At 37.9% G+C, this 18,076-nt stretch overlaps 1 protein-coding gene across 1 annotated transcript; it reads left to right on the top strand.

Annotated features, from left to right (window-relative positions):
• The first annotated feature begins 786 nt into the window (after positions 1 to 786).
• Positions 787 to 14,733, top strand: LOC139142448 (retinol dehydrogenase 7-like). Its single transcript, XM_070712390.1, has 5 exons — positions 787 to 1,169; positions 3,184 to 3,396; positions 3,808 to 3,990; positions 10,698 to 10,835; positions 12,319 to 14,733. Exons 1-5 carry the CDS (start codon positions 875 to 877, stop codon positions 12,669 to 12,671), a joined length of 1,182 nt encoding a protein of 393 aa, XP_070568491.1. The 5' UTR covers positions 787 to 874; the 3' UTR covers positions 12,672 to 14,733.
• The last annotated feature ends 3,343 nt before the right edge of the window (positions 14,734 to 18,076 follow it).

Raw genomic sequence — 18,076 nt, 5'->3', positions numbered from 1 at the left:
TTGTGAATGCTCATTGTAAATAAACCGTGTTTTCCAGTGTCTATCATTGCAATGAGAACACTGCGTGAAATTAATAAATTCAAATCAGATTTTCGTTTTATAACCTTAAGTGCTTGCTAAAATCACAGGGCTTGCTAGGAAATATTGAAAATAAGCTTATTAATGCTTGCTGTAAAACGACGCGACTCCAGCGAATATGAGACAATCGGATTTTCGGGTTTATTGATTTCAACACATTGCGCCAATATTATTTTTTCCACTTCTGTACATTCTTCCTAAGTCATTAGGACCTAAAGAACCAACTTTTCCCGTTCACCTGCTGACATTTTCTCTCCCTCCCCCCCCCCCCGCCCCTACTCCTCAGCCCCTCTCACGAAACAAATGGCTCTCTCCTTATATGGAGCTTGGGGTGTATAAAAAACTACTAGTAACCGAAATTGGGCCAGCGTCGTATACTGTCTTCCTAACCACTGGTAGGGCATGCCCCCTGCCTGAAAAAAAGCACCCATGTGCCTTGCATACAACTTGCAAACGTGCAGTACGTGGTAAAGTAACCGTGATACAAGCTTTAGTTGTGGTCCCACTATTCGTAACCCGTGTTTACATTACTTTATTATTTTTCTTGTTTTGGACTGTCCCGATGTTTTTAATAGAGAACCCGTAAAACATTAGCAATTATGGCTAAAGTTGATCTTAACCCTCTTTCATCAAAGATTAAATCAAACTATAAAATTAGTACTTATTGTTGATTGTTCATTTGTTTCAATATTACCCATGTGGCATTGCAAATGCAAAATGGCGACTGCCATGTGAACAAAACGTGATCTACCGTAGATTCTACGCATTCGGCATTCGGCTTTCCTCTGTGTTGATAATGGAGGGAGCAGAAACGGCTGAAACTGACAGTGACATGCTTAACCACATCATGTACTCAACAGTCACTTTTATTTTCGGCGTTGCTGTTCTCATAAAATATTTCCGTAATGAACTTCGAGTGGGTGTTCGAAGCATAGCTGCAATGTTTGTACTTTTTGTAGGTGAACCTATGTGCCAGTTTGGTATCGGTGGTCACAATGGCCTGGCAATATACGTTTGTTGGTGTTTAATTACATACATCGCACTTCCGGCCAATCATATTGACATCGATGGCAAGGCTGTTCTCATTACAGGTGAGGTCATTGTTAATTCAACATGGACCCCGTCAACTTGCTGCGAAAACTTGCTGCAGATCCGTAGCCCTACCACTCCCTTTGCTGGTTGTGTTGGGGGAGTGGGGTTAGTGGTGCCCCACTCCCCCAACACAACCAGCAAAGGGAGTGGTAGGGCTACGGATCCGCAGCAATGCGAAAACGAGCCCTGCCACTCCTTGACATGTTCTTTTGGGAGTGGGGCAATGACCAAGCTACCCGAGTGGCAAAGGCTACGGAATCGCAGCAACCCGTCAACTAGACGGTCAACGACCCTAAAATATTTTTCACCAATGCATCCTGGCCCGCAGGCAACACCGTAGTTGCATGATAGCGCTTTTATCCCTTTCTACCACACTAAAAGCGCTATCAACTACGGCGGTGCCTGTGCCCTGGCCCTGATCAATTTCATACGAAAGGTTTATTTTGGAGGTTATGCTCTCTACTACTTGTGGTGACATTCTGGGACGTCGTGAATGCAAAGCAGAAAACCAGCCCCTAAGAACTCTTCAGTCCCTTGACTTTCATCGCACAGGCAAACAGACTTAAATACATACAAACATGATAAATCTGTGAAACTTGTGTAATTGAATATAAGGGACTTCAGGGATGTATAAAATAGCCAGCAACTGGCAAAATCAACTGGCTATCAGCTAAAATTTACCAGCTGTGAAAATTTAGATTTGGTTAAAACATCAGGACATTTTCACAAACTTTATGTGCACATACACTACTAGTAACTGCCTGTACTTTTATTTTTGCCGCCTGTAACCAAAATTTTTACATCCCTGAATGAGCTTTTTACCCGAACTAATGTGATCTTAAAGGGCTTTTTCTTTATTATCAGATAATATCGTCGAAGATGTGTATGTTTAATGGGCGTCCACAGATTAGAGAGTTCCAGGAGGATGAGACCAAAGAGGTCTAACATGGATAATATTATTGATATATCTGTCAAACGTTGCAAATTTGAACATTTTCTACCAACCCACTTTTAATATAGAATCTAAACTTAGAAACGTCAAAGGATATAAATATTATCAATTTTATGTGATATTATCTGATTAAACAGCATGCTGTGTGTTCCCAGTGTTATACGGCCTCCCACCACAGCCCAGCTAAGGTCCATAGAAAAAGCTGGCGACATGCAGTCCCAAGCACACAAAAAACTACTTTTCTGACTATTTTCGGCTGCAATTAACTCAATTCCAATCTATACATACCCCAATAACTCAGTCGCTCACAGACTGCAAAATAATGTGCTGTCGTGACGCCCCAAACCATTAGTTTGCCGGGGATGAACTGTCAGGGTCCAGTGGCTGGCCATAATGTATCTAATAATGGTCAGCCCACTGGGCCCTTGAACATGCATCATCGGCAAACTAACAGTTTTGGGCGTCACGAGAGCAAATGTTTTTGCAGTCTGTGAGCATCTGAGTGAGAGATTCAGGTAGACAGAGATCAGAATCATGTTTATTTCGGCCGAAAATAGTCAGAAAAGTAGTTTTCCATGTGCAGTCCAAATTGGGACTGCATGTCGCTGGTTTTGACTATGGACCTTAGCAAGCCTGTGGTGGGAGGCCGTATAACGCCGGAAACACACAGCATTGTACACAGGGGTAGTCGGGCATCGGCCACATCCTCATCCTTCTAATATCAGACTCTTACATAGAAGTTAGACAATATTATTGATTTTATCCTATAGTATCCAATGCATATTGGGCATCTGCCACTACCCCAATCTAATATTGGACTCTAACTTAGATGGTAGACAATGTTATTGATTTATCAGATGATATCTAATGAAACATTTACATCCATCACATGATATCCGATGAAACATTACATCCAAATTGTTATTGATTTTATCAGATGATATCCGATGAAAGAGTATGGTACATGCAAATTGCAAACGGAAGAGAGATACCAATGTAAGTTTTACAAAATGGAAGCATGTACGTAAGACGACTAATTATTTTGTAATTTTTGTGATCAGGTTGTGACAGTGGGCTTGGTAATGCATTAACTCAATATTTGGATGAGAGAGGTTTTCAAGTCTTTGCTGGATGTCTTGATAAGGAGAGGAAAGGTGCAATTCAATTGGCCAGTCTATGCTCTGACAAATTAACACTATTACAATTAGACGTTACAAATGAAGAAGAAATCCAGCAAGCTCTTCAAGTTGTTCAAGAAAAATTACAAGGACAAGGTGAGTTACAGTAATCTAAAATTCAAGAGCTGATGTGACAGTACCATGTGTCAAGCATAAGTTATACTTCATGATGAAGAAATTAACTAGCAAGTACTGGTATTATAGTTAGCAACGAAAAATGTTTTACCAATCCGTTGTCATTTGCATTATTGAAAAGTAAAACCATTAAATTATGACACATTCAAGAGTCTTACCCATTCAAAAATAATTGCAACTTTCACACTATGATAATATCACATCCATTATTTTTTCATCCATATATGAATGAAATCCCTTGTTTGACACTATTGATTTATGATACAAACACAGCATTGTTTACAGAAGTTGTCGGTCACTTATCTACCCAGACTACTTCCTGACAATGACAACAAGCATGTGAAATCATCATTTATTGTTTACCTCTGACAGGTTTGTGGGGCTTGGTGAACAATGCTGGTGTGTTTTCATTCATGGACATAGAGTTAACACCGATGTGCAAGTACAGAGATCTGCTAGAAGTGAATTGTCTTGGAGTGGTGAGAATGGTTCAAGTTTTCTTACCATTGATAAGACAAACAAAAGGCAGAATTGTCAACATATCAAGCACATACGGTGAGTGAAGATTTTTCTATGAGCAGTATAGTTGTATATCGATAAATATCAGTGTGATTCAAATATAAAATTTATACGTACATATGGTGAGTGTAAATTTTTCTATGAGCAGTATAGTTGTATATCGATAAATATCAGTGTGATTCAAATATAAAATTTATACGTACATATGGTGAGTGTAGATTATTCTATGAGCAGTATAGTTGTATATCGATAAATATCAGTGTGATTCAAATATAAAATTTATATGTACATATGTAGAGTGTAGATTATTCTGTTGTAGTGTCAAAACGTATTGTATTAACGTACTCTCAAAATTCAATCTTACAAAGGGACCGACAAATATTTTGTAGGAGTGCCCCATATTTATATAAATTACACAGATCCGTCACTTTGATTGTTGTTTGATTTTGACCATTTTTGTGTTCAAAATAGCTCTGTGTTTTATCATTTTGGACACCTAAACATGATCCAAAACATGCATGAGTAAACTTAATGGCAAATTCACCTCAGTGATGCTAATCATTGAGAGAGGCTCCGTGGGGCAATGGTTAGTGTACCAGTCTCACTATCAGGGGATGGTGAGTTCTAGACCCGATAAATCAAGATTAATTGACTCACTGTCAGAGGATGGTGAGTTCCAGACCCTATAAGTCCAGAGTAACGGACTAACTGTTAGAGGACAGTGAGTTTAAGACTCCAGAACAGTACCGTAGTTGTGCCCTTGAGCGTGGCACTTTACTCCTCATTGCTCCATTGGGTAGTGGGTTCTAGGTACCTTATCCTGTAACTGGACGTTGCCTGTTGGATGATGGATTAATAAATAAATAAAAAAATAATTATGATGCAGTAGGTAATTTAGATTGAGTAGTGGCATAAAACTGCTACAAATCTATTTTTTCTGAATAAAAGAGATATTTCAACTTTAATACCGCCAACAATTTAGATGTAGAAACTTGTAGGTGCTGTCCCCATTCCCTTATTATCAGTACCAATTACAGTCAAACCAGTGTAATGTGGTCAAGCGCTGGTCCCACAAAATAGTGGCCATTATGTGCAGGTGCGCTTTCTGTAGAGGGTTGGCTGGTATTACATGTACCGGTAGTGTAGTGTCGGTTTTGGCATCACATGTAGGGTAGGGTTGCTGGGTTGTGGCATTACATGTAGGGTAGATTGTGTTACGGCATTACATGTGGGCTCTCAGTCGAGGTCCAGCATTTACAGATCTGCATTGTACATCATGAACACCAAAAACATGAGTGGTCGAGATTGACCACCAAAAAATGGTGGTCAAAATGAGAAAATTGGTGGTCTAGTTATTTCAAACCCTGCATGTAAGGTAGGGTTGGTTGTGGCATTGGATGGAGGATTGGTTATGGCATATCATGTGGGGTAGGGTTGATTGTGGCATCACATGTAGGGTAGGGTTGATTGTGGCATCACATGTAGGGTAAGGTTGATTATGGCATAACATGTAGGGTAAAGTTGATTGTGGCATTACTTGTACGGTAAGGTTGATTGTGGGTATCACATGTAGGGTAAGGTTGATTGTGGGTATCACATGTAGGGTAAGGTGATTGTGGGTATCACATGTAGGGTAAGGTTGATTATGGCATAACATGTAGGGTAGAGTTGATTGTGGTATCACATGTAGGGTAAGGTTGATTGTGGATATCACATGTAGGGTAGAGTTGATTGTGGGTATCACATGTAGGGTAAGGTTGATTGTGGGTATCACATGTAGGGTAAGGTTGATTATGGCATAACATGTAGGGTAGAGTTGATTGTGGGTATCACATGTAGGGTAAGGTTGATTGTGGTATCACATGTAGGGTAAGGTTGATTATGGCATCACATGTAGGGTAAGGTTGATTATGGCATAACATGTAGGGTAGAGTTGATTGTGGGTATCACATGTAGGGTAAGGTTGATTGTGGGTATCACATGTAGGGTAAGGTTGATTATGGCATAACATGTAGGGTAGAGTTGATTGTGGGTATCACATGTGGGTAAGGTTGATTGTGGGTATCACATGTAGGGTAAGGTTGATTATGTCATCACATGTAGGGTAAGGTTGATTATGGCATAACATGTAGGGTAGAGTTGATTGTGGGTATCACATGTAGGGTAAGGTTGATTGTGGATATCACATGTAGGGTAGAGTTGATTGTGGGTATCACATGTAGGGTAGGTTGATTGTGGGTATCACATGTAGGGTAAGGTTGATTATGGCATAACATGTAGGGTAGAGTTGATTGTGGGTATCACATGTAGGGTAGAGTTGATTGTGGGTATCACATGTAGGGTAAGGTTGATTGTGGGTATCACATGTAGGGTAAGGTTGATTGTGGGTATCACATGTAGGGTAAGGTTGATTATGGCATAACATGTAGGGTAGAGTTGATTGTGGGTATCACATGTAGGGTAAGGTTGATTGTGGGTATCACATGTAGGGTAAGGTTGATTATGGCATAACATGTAGGGTAGAGTTGATTGTGGCATTACATGTATGGTGGGGTCAGTTATGGCATAACATGAACATGATCATTGTATGAGATCAGTGTAATAGGGCATTTATCTAATCGTCTCAAAACGGACGAACTACGAGCAGACCTACGAGCTCGTACGAGCGAAGTACGAGTGACGTAATGTGCCGTACTTTCAAAGTACGAGTGACGTAATGCAGTCCCAAAATCGACAAAGTGAGTGTCAAGCTGAGCTTGGAAAAACAAAAACAGCGTCGAACCACAGTCCCTCTGTGGATAGAGGGACTGTGGTCGAACTGAGCGTTGAAAAAAAAAAGACAAAGTAGGATTCAAAATGAACGTAGAAACATGCCAAACAGAATGTCAAAGAGGGGTTCTGAGTACAGGTGCTAAAATATAGCAAATATGCGAAATAAACACGTAATGACTTGACTGATTTCAACTTGAATATAGCAAGTACGGGAACGAGTTCAAAACGTCTTTCACGTGGGTAGGCCCTACTACTGACTTTGCAGCACTATATTTATAACACTGTTGACAAAATCTCATCAACAATAAATTGTGGTTCATCGTAATTGGTATTGCATGCATTAGTGAATTTCAAAAATGACATTCATAATTGCATATATTCAACTTGGGTAGCAAGAAAACCGACGACTCTGAGTGACTGGCATTGGGCGTTGGTTTGTGTGCAAACATCGCGTGCAAGTTACAGACGATGGGCGGTACGGTGGGAGTAGGCAATAAGAGGTTTAGTTACACGTAATTACGTGTACGTCATGTACGGCGCGCAGTGGCGTACGCGTATCCGTGCTCATGTGTGAATAGAGAGGTTTAGTTGTGCGTTCCAGATTGTTTTGCTGCATATTTTTCTCAGAAACATGCGAAATTCGTGTAATTTTTAAGAATCATGAATTTCGATAGGTGAGAACCACTCTTATAGAAGCTCGTTCTACCCTCAAACTACCTTAAATTGGCCGATTGTCTTTGATACAGTTATTTATGTGGTTTAGAGAATTCTTTTTGGAGGCGTCAGACAAAAAGTGGAATGCGACTACAACATTTCGTTCATGTAAGGAAATTATGGCAAGTACTCCTTGTACAGTTGCAAACTCTACGAAATATTCTGATATCAAAGATGTTTCCTAATTTACAATGATACCTTTTGGGTTTGCTTGTCTAAATTCGTCGAAATCATTGAGAAAATCTCAAAAATACTATAGAATTATGACTACGTGTAGAAGTGTTGTTTGACTTTCGGACGTCTGTGCTACACGTACGCGACATCTGGTTATCACGTGCAAAGACGCTACGCGTACTGATCGAACGTAATTACGTGTAACTAACCTCTCTAATAGCGATAAAAAAACGGCCAGTTTAGCCTACCGGGATATTGTAATACATACGTCATCCACCCTCTGATGTGATTTTCCTCTAATTAACGCCAAATAAATAAATATATTTGTAAAAATACATTATTACGTCGACGCCGACTTCATTGACGTCGACAAATCGACGTCAGCATTTATACTACGACTGATGCCTGGAACTTATCTACCAAACTGAGTGTAGCTAGGTAAGTTTGGATGTGATGAGTTGGTTTTGAGTGATGTTTTTTTTGTTGTTCAGGAGCGCGAACGAACGAATTGAATATAGAAGTATCGAGCATCGATATCTTGTATGGCTTCTGCAAGTTCCGCGATGACAAACAGGAATATTGACCCCACAGTGACCTGACTATACCATTATTCAATAGGCGGGGCCGTATTCTCAACAATACACACCAATAATAGTGTGGTTCCGATAATGTGCTTTTTCAAAACTTGAAGTTGAATGCGAGGTCAGAAAAATGTTAGTCTTTAAAATCATTGTTGAGTAGAGGTCATTTTCAAATAGACTGTACAACATGAGGTACACACGGGTGCCACAAAAACACCCGCCAACTCATAAAATCCTTCATATTATTCATTGTACACTGTGATTAACATAATGTGGTGATCAGATTATTTCGAGGTCATAAGCTGACTCGCGAGCCACGCAGGTTTTATGTCTGTGAAATCATTGCACTTTCGAATTCGAGAAAGTAAAAAAGATTTACAACGGCGGTGGGTTCAAGTGCATTACAACCAGTCGAGGTCTCTTCCTTGATGTTCGGGACATTGCAACCTCTTCTTGGTTCTTCTTTAACAGCTTAATGTTACCATGGATGTAAAAAATATTTTTTACATCCATGATGTTACAATCGACGTCTGCAAAAAAGTCTACCATCGTGGCGTATAATAAGTCAGAGAGTGTCGCGTCGTCTCCAGTCTTGACCCGTACGTACAGACTCGTCCGAAAGTCAAAGCCTAAAAGTATTCCTCCGCACTGCACTGAACCCGCTCTCACGACCAAAAAAATAATCATACGAAGTTCACACCCGCTCCTACTTCCGAGTTTCGAATATACACAGAAAATGTGTCTAAGCGTTCGTTTGTCGTAAAATCCTTTCACATAAACAAAATCTTTCATCCATGGAATACAACATAGTCCTAGGCGTATTCATAAAAAATTAGGTCAAAAGGCATGTGTGACTTATAGCTTGCATACGTCACTCGTAATATGAAAGTACGAGCCATTACTTCTGCTCGTACAATGTCAGTTTCGAGACAATTACATACCTCAATAGGCGCCCCCTAGTGGTGCCACGTACCACTTTCTGTTTTGGTACAATTTTTCAGACTCTAGAGTTGAAGATGGTCTTTTGGCAAGCTTTATGTTGTTCTCTGCTATTTGCTATTTGTCCAAGATACCTCAGTTGTTATTGTTTGGTAAGCTATTCATTTACTCTGAAACATTTCAATATATCCTAAACTTGATCTGCTCTTTGCCCCACATAGATCATTTACATGGATGATTTTGTGACTGTAAAAGTCCATTTAGTATGTATATATAATGAAATTCCAGCTTTAGAATACAACTGAAAACCTATGTTTTCAGTGTTAGTTTCTTAATGTTATTAAATGACAGGAACCGTTAGCAACTTAAAGCACAAACATGTGGCTACTGATCAACTGGTAATCCGAGAGGTAGCTGCTCCACAGACAACTTCCGACATGTAAAATCTCCCTGGGACTGCCTGAAAATGACCACTGAGATAGGTGTGACTGTACATCATTGAGAACAATAGCATTGATCACTGGGACTGAATGAAAGTGACCACTGAGATAGGTGTGACTGTACATTATTGAGAACTGTACATCATTGAGAACAATAGCATTGATCACTGGGACTGAATGAAAGTGACCACTGGAGACAGGTGTGACTGTACATTATTGAGAACCGTACATCATTGAGAACAATAGCATTGATCACTGGGACTGAATGAAAGTGACCACTGAGATAGGTGTGACTGTACATTATTGAGAACTGTACATCATTGAGAACAATAGCATTGATCACTGGGACTGAATGAAAGTGACCACTGAGATAGGTGTGACTGTACATTATTGAGAACTGTACATCATTGAGAACAATAGCATTGATCACTGGGACTGAATGAAAGTGACCACTGGAGACAGGTGTGACTGTACATTATTACATATGTACCACAGTTTACTTGCCTCGAAGCGTGCGCATACATTATTCCATACCTGCATGCAAATGAATAGAATAGCATGTGATCCTTGTCTTTCAATGTGTGTCGCGTAAACTATTTAAAATGTGTTTGCTTGTGTTTTTAGTTCCTTTGTTTTCTCGATAAAATAAACAGGGGAAACGTATGTAATAATAACAGAACCCATGGCGAGCGAGCAAGCTTGCCGTACCTGGGGTATTTGCACTCGTGTTTGCGTTGAATCCGGCTGTCCTTTCACTCGCTGCGCTTGTGAAAGCACGACCACCGGATCCCCCGCAAACACTCGTGCAAATACCGCTGGTACGGTGCGCTTGCACTCTCTCGCCATGGGGTTCTGTCATATTATTGACAACAATAACATTGATACTATGGATTGGTATTTCACTGGGACTGACATAGAAAATACTTTTTGAATTCCTTCAGTAGTTTTTCCTTGTTATTTTCGACTTTTCAAGAAATTTTAAAAATTTTCATTCACTACAATGTAGACAACTGTAGAAAGTTTTGCAAATAACAGCAGGTTGATATTGTACATAGATCAGAATCTTTCAGCGTGATGTTACATTTTTAGACCATTAATTATTGACATGACTTTTTGTTTCTAGGGAGAGTTCCATTGATGGGTATGAGTGCATATAATATTTCTAAAGCTGGTGTAGAGATCTTTACCGATGTACTGCGACAAGAAATGAAAAAATGGCAAATCAAGGTATCAGTTGTCCAGCCATATGGGTTTTTAACAGGTGAGAATTAACATGAATATGTCAGCCCTTTTAGTACTTGTGTTAGTAATGGTATTTTTATGGAAATACAATTTTAGGAAAATGGTTAAAATGATATACAGGTTTATTTTGGCTGAGAATGACCATGACAGATTTTTTCATCAAGGACATTTTATTTGGTGTACTGCAGTCTGAATGCACTAAGTACTTTCATACACTCAGACATGTTAGCTGCCATCGGAAATTTTCTGCTAACGCTACTTCAGACGAAAATTTTTAATTGTGAGTGTCTGTTGAAAAAATCCCTTTTAGCTCACTTTTGATGTATGCAATATGATATGCTCAGTAAACAGCGTCCATATATATGTATGTATGTCTGTCTGTGTGCATGTATCAGTATGTACCTGTATGTCCCTCCACATCAAAATCTTGAAAACCGCAGCACCATTGTAGTATGTATGTATGTATGTATGTATGTAGGTATGTATGTATGTATGTTTGTATGTACGTATGTATGTACGTACGTATGTATGTATGTACGTACGGTATGTATCCACATATGTACCTATGTACATATGCATGCATGTATGTACACTCAGTTTTCTCAGAAACAGTGGTACTTGTCAGCTAGAAATTTGGTGTGTTCATGTATGCTTGGTCAAGGATAGGGTTTCTAATATCTTAATGTCATGGCTCCAAAAATATGCAAATGAGCTCAATAGATGCAGAAATGATAAACAATTCTAAATGCTAAACCTACCAAACCTTGACCTATGAAATTTTGCAAAATTAGTTTTACTTCAAGCCAAGTTGATCACATGACTGATATGGAAATGAGTGAAATAAAAGTAAATATTTGTCAAAAATTGTTAACTTAGAAACTACTTTCTCTATGACTTTGAAGTTGTTTGGAAAGCATTCTATTTTGATGCAGATTTACGTTGGTTCAAACCAATTTGATCTCATGACCACTAAGCAAATAAACAAATATTATAATAAAAATGGTGAAAAATTACATACATTGTACTCCGAAAATACTTTCCCAGTGACTGTTACATTTGCATCATAATATTGCAAACTAAGCTGGGGAATGTTTAAATACAGGTGTATAAAAACCTCCATTGCAATGGCTTTGGATGATAAGCACCCTTTAAAATTGGCAAATCTCAAATTTTAAGTCCCTAGACCCTGAAATAATTTAAAAAGATCATTTTATATGTTTTAGTAGTAGGACTTTAGTTGGTGTTAATTTTTGGATAGATTTAAAGTTCACTTGCAAGTAACGAGAGTGATTGTACACCAGTGGTCAATACATGTTGATAAGCCAAGAACAGGGTGTTTATACCGGATGATGAAAATCATTGTGCGTGACGTTGAAAGAAAAGTCATATTTACTGATGCTTTAAGCAAATAAACCTTGCATCAATGTGTCAGTGAAACAGATCACTAAAGAGACATTGTTTATTGTTTATAAATTTTATTGTGTATGTTTTTCCCTTGACAGCTTGCACGGCACGTGACAAAATGGAGACAGCATACCAAGCCATGATGAATGACCTCTCACCCCAAATGAAGCAACTTTATGGAACTCAGTACTTTAAGATGTATTACAGGGAAATAGTACAACAAGAAGGCCGTACTCTGCGATCTACAGAATCGCTTTCTGAAGATAGTCGTTTTCTGTGTCGATGTGTTCGTGATGCGTTATTATCAAAACGCCCCCAAGCTAGGTATCCCGAAGGACCAGGGGCTAGACTAGCAATGATTTTAGCAGATCATCTCCCAGATACAGTCTTGGATTTTTGTTTACCATACCTTTTACCAGCCTGGGCTAGAATACAGCCATCCAGACTTTGATGTAGGTTTAGGAACTCAAAGTGGAGAGTGACAGAAACACATTGGAAACTTTGAAAATCCATTCATTGCAAAAACAAGTTAGAAGTGTTCAGACTAGTGTTGTTTCCTATTTCATACATTTCTCTATTTGAAAACTAATTTATTATCTTCAGTGGTACAGACACTTACTCACTGTTATTCGCTATGGACCAAAAAAACTGGTAAATGTTAGTTGGAATGGCCAGGCTGTTTAGTGTAATTGACATACACTGTGGCCCTGCTGATCTATCAGTACAAATTAACTCTATCCTGCCTTTCATAACAAACAAATACAAATATACCCCAAGGCTAGGGGGTGTGTTTGCATTTATTCATTGTAAAAGGCACTCTTAAACAAACTGTAATTTATACCATTAGGAAAATGGGGCCCAGTTTTGTTAATGTGTCTGAGGTATTTTACCGGAGTTCCCTTGTAAAGTCCATAGGAGCTTTCAAAATACATACTACCTATTTGGCTCACCATAGCAAGAACAGTCAAATTCATCTGTATTTCGCAGATTGATGATATTACTTGCATTTGTGTCACAATGTTTCCTCTGATCCTAATTTCAGTGTAAACTTGCAGCTTTACTATTGAAAGTAATTCAGTGTTTTCTCCAGAATGTGTATTTGTGTGAATCTCCAATCTAATGAAATCTCCCTTAAAATAATCACAACATGTGTCATGCCCCCAATATTGATATCCACAGAGTATTGATTGTGGCAATCTGTGCAATTATTGCTGCCTATGATGTACATATAACATCACATTGTTGATTTAACCCATTAAGTAATCTGCTGACAAGTGTCTTCAAGTGAAAAACAGTGTTTGAACTTATGTGAATGAAGTCTGAATGATTTGTGTACGCTGAAAATGTAACAAACGTTAACAGGACTGAAAAGAGCAAGAAATGGTATGCTGTCTGTAATTTGATATTTGATCAACACAATGACCTGACTTTACTAATACCTTGAAAAACTAATTTGCATAACCTTAATTTGCATAATTCATCATGGTCACCTTTCATCAGAATCATCCCAAATTTTCAATATACCTCCACACCCTTTGAGAGAAACCTGGAGAAAACACTGATGTATTTATTGTGGAGAAAGGAATTACAGTGGGTTTCAATTTGGTACCATAACTCTGTATGTGAGACAGATACATTTTATGTACAATGTAATTGATTACCTTGGGTATCACCACATATTTCAAGTCACTGACTCATTGATTAGTTACAGTAAACAAGCATGGGGCAACTCCGTCTGGACTGATAGCTGATCAGTTGATTGCATTTAATTTACATTGTATTTAGTAACATTTGCAGAAGAAATTTATAAGATGTTTTTGAAGCTAAAACTCGATCTCTCACACACACAGTAGTTGCACCCAATTGAAACCCACTGTAATACGAGGTAACATTATAATGAAAGTGTGAATAATGAGATGAACACTGTCTCTATGCATTGGATATTAATATTCATTGACTTCTAAATCATACTCAATTTGCCACAGTGAATGACAATTACAATAAAATTAACTGGTAACAATGTATTGGCCTGCCACTTTGTTCTTGTGTGTCACAAGCTGTAATGATATGTAACAACTTGTTACAATTTGTGGCAATTCGTGACTTGTTGTAGTTTGTGACAACTTGATACAGTTTGTGACAACTTGTTACAATTTGTGACAACTGGTTACAATTTGTAACAACTTGTTACAATTTTTGACTACTTACAATTTGTGACAGCCTGTCCAGAAACAGGATTCTGCTTTCAGCTTGATTTAATGTTAAAAAACGCAGAACGTGCAATCATCAAAAATGCTGTAAAACCACCCTGACCATGACAATTTTAAAAAGCATAAGATAGTCTTCACAGTGGGCAGCTTACCTTGTACTCATCAATTGTATGTGAGAAACAACTTCATTCAATTTTCAGTAATTTATAAAATGTATTCCACTGATGTGTAAAGTTACGCCATCAGGTAAATCCTTGACGTTTTCCAAAGAGATCAATAAATGATACTTCATTTTCATCTCTACGTTATGATATGATCTTTTCTGTTTCACTTCAAAATCTCAATAGCACAATAAAATTATAGTTTTTGTTGAATTTAAGACAAATGCACAGGATCAGAGCATACTAAATCCAAGTAGATTTTTCTATTTCCATAGTAACCATGGCAAATGGACATTGTCAAGATCACAACTCCAAAGATTCCAGCAAGGCTCATCCTAAAAAAATTCATGAGGAAAACAACTTGAGGTACTTTCTGACATTACACTTTTTCATTCTTTGGCAAGCCAATCCAACATAATGTTTTAGCATTAGACAATTTCGATTCTTGTTCACTGTTGGGGATCATCATGATCGTTGTGTTTTATGAATGCAGAACACAAAGGACTGGAAATGTACCGGTAAATGACAAATTTTAAATATTTTTGCTGGGTTCTAGGCTATTTTCTTCCTTTCATTAAAGTCTGTCAAAATGCCCAGTTAGTATGACATGTAGACAGCCTTTCTACAGCTATATATTCTGAACTGTGTTTGGAAAAATCACAAATTTCTTGACATATACAACCTTCCTTAATCCTTGCCCATAATGCAAGTGTGTATGCTATGTATCCTTTATGTTGATAATACTTGGTCCTGGACGCAATTCATGTTTGACTACGATTCCTTAATATTTGATTCTGCTTCATCCTCTTTTCATGCTGCAACTGTGGAGGAAATACCTATTAATGGCATTAACACTTATTAATGGCATAAACACAAATGTTGATGTAATTAATAGCGTAATGGCAATAATTACCCCTGCAGATGGGTATACCGTACACGCAGTTTTGGTACAATTTGCTCCATGTAGCATCATTTTCAGAAAATGACTCCGAAAACTCCAAGAGATGACAAATCTATGGCTTTCAGCTTTGCCTTCTATGTGTACACATGTACACATTCATTGCTTCGCGTCGATAAAGTTTGTGTGCAATGTGTGATAGTGAGCATACGAGCATGAGTGCTTTGCGAACTCTACAGTGTGTGGAGGGGTCGCAGTCTGAAAAATTGGAAAGACTTAGTTTGGTTATTGAACCATCTTTTTGAGAGTGGGGATTTGGCTGAGTGGCTTTGTCTGTTGCTTCTCCGCTAGGTGACTGGGTACCGTTTGTTGTGCGTTTGAACATGATTGAAACCACCGTATTTCATATGGTTCACTACCATGACAAATTACCATATACACTCACTACTGGGCATTGATAGTCTTTAGAAATATTACATCATTATCATATAATTATGAAATATGAATACTTTTAATAAAACCATTTTGGTATTTCACTAAACAAAAATAGCAAACCGTTCTGGAAGTATATAAAATAAAAAAAATGAGATAGTATTGGTACGGCTCCACTAAAGCAGAAAGGTCGTTTGATCAGTGATAATACATCGAAAGCCAAAAAATTTATCAAGTAATTTAGCTCAATCTTCACTACGGATTCTCAAGACATACAATCAATGATAAATAGGATGAAATCATCCCTACCAGATTTGTTTATATAAAAAAGGTGTGGAGAAACTTCTGAAAAACATAAATAACATCTAAACTACTTGAACCACAGGGCACTCAGGAAAGAAACAAACAAATAAACCCCAAAAAATAAACATACAAACATACAAATACAAAAATAAATAATAAACAGAGACAAACATAAACAAATAGATAAACAAATAAACAAACATACAATATCACAGAACGTTGGATAAATAAACATACAAACAAATAAACAGACAAATGTATACACTCATGCATATATATACATGTATATACATTCAGATTCAGATTCACTAGAGTGGAGCTTCTTTCCGCTCTGCAATACTTTATTATGGGATCCAGGGGCAGCAAAATTCTTTTAATTTTGCATGTCACAATTTTAGACAGAAATAATATGGTTGCGCTAAAAATGAACCACACTATAATTTGTGGAAGAGGTGAAAGTCACTTTGGTTTTGGTACACTGTACATTTAATTTATCACATATCTGTCGTCTTTATTTGCCTAACTGCCAATATATGTTGCCTAACTAAGCCACCAATACATGCATGCTAACATCAATTTTTTTTCCTAACTTTGCTAAACCTTAACCAGATTATTATTAAAAAGTAGTACAGGAAATGTATCGATCAACACAAAATGAACACTTCTGAATACATCTCAATTCAAGGAACAGACATGCCAAACATCAAAGTGATCAAAAAAGTGGTTTTGAGGAAAAGTTTAAAGGGATACAGGCGTCGGAACTGCGCTCGAAGGTCGTATGGGACCCATACGACCAATGTAAATACTGTATCCAAGGTACGATGGTGATTGATGAAACATGTCTGTCATAATCTACATCGTATAATTTAAAAGTTGCAGCTATTATGATGAGGTGCATCTTGATATCGTGCACGAAATACATTGTTTGTAAACAAGAAACTCGTACAGGCGCAGTTCTGACGACCGTTTCCCTTTAAAATATTGATTTTGACCAAAACGTCAAAAAGGAATCGTCTGGAGATTCTTGCCTGACTGAACATCCGATCCATCAAATTTTTAAAAAGTTACTGAACGGGTTTTTGATATTCTTCTACGTATACAGGATACAGCATATGCAAAGTAACGGCATTAGTCTGTTGGACCTGTACTCCCCTTGAAAGTGAAAGATTCAAACTTTTGCCGAAACTTTTCTCAATAAGCTTTCGACTGCTCTCTTATAAAATATGGAATAAAAATTAGGAGTCACCGGGCAACTTTAGTATTTAAACAATACACCTATAATATGCATCGATATTTGAAACTTAAAAGGATAGCCACAAAATAACAATTTTGAATGTGAAAAAACTAAGACAGTGCGTTTTCTTACTCCAAGAGCCTTAAAATGAACCTCCCAAATGGTAGATCAGAAAAGAATTGTAAAAGTTTGAGTCCCTAATACCTTTCCCCTAGACGCATTCAACTTGAAAAAGTACCAGGGACTAAAAATTACTGGATGGGGCGCTCATAAAGCCATATGCGACGCGTACAATATAAATAACGTGGCTTTGCACAGACACAGCATTAAGACGTGACAAATAAAGCCCTAAAGACACTCTATTGTTTGATAATGGATGACTATATGTTCACTGAACATCAACATTTCATTTCGATCAATGTGTACCTTGTTGGTACCACACGTAAGAGTGCAGAACTAAAATATTGTCATGTGCAAAATTCTGTACTGTCATTCGACCAATAACGATGGGATAAACACTGAAATGTTCAAAATTAATACATCTATAAGCATAGTCCGTGTATTTATAGGTCCTGGTAGAAACACCATGGAGAAATCATGAAATCTCTCGTAGCTATG

Source organism: Ptychodera flava, chromosome 1 (genome assembly GCF_041260155.1).
Source record: "Ptychodera flava strain L36383 chromosome 1, AS_Pfla_20210202, whole genome shotgun sequence".
Classification (NCBI taxonomy): domain Eukaryota; kingdom Metazoa; phylum Hemichordata; class Enteropneusta; family Ptychoderidae; genus Ptychodera; species Ptychodera flava.
Note: the sequence above shows the minus strand (reverse complement) of the source record. Positions and strands in the feature narration are given on the sequence as shown.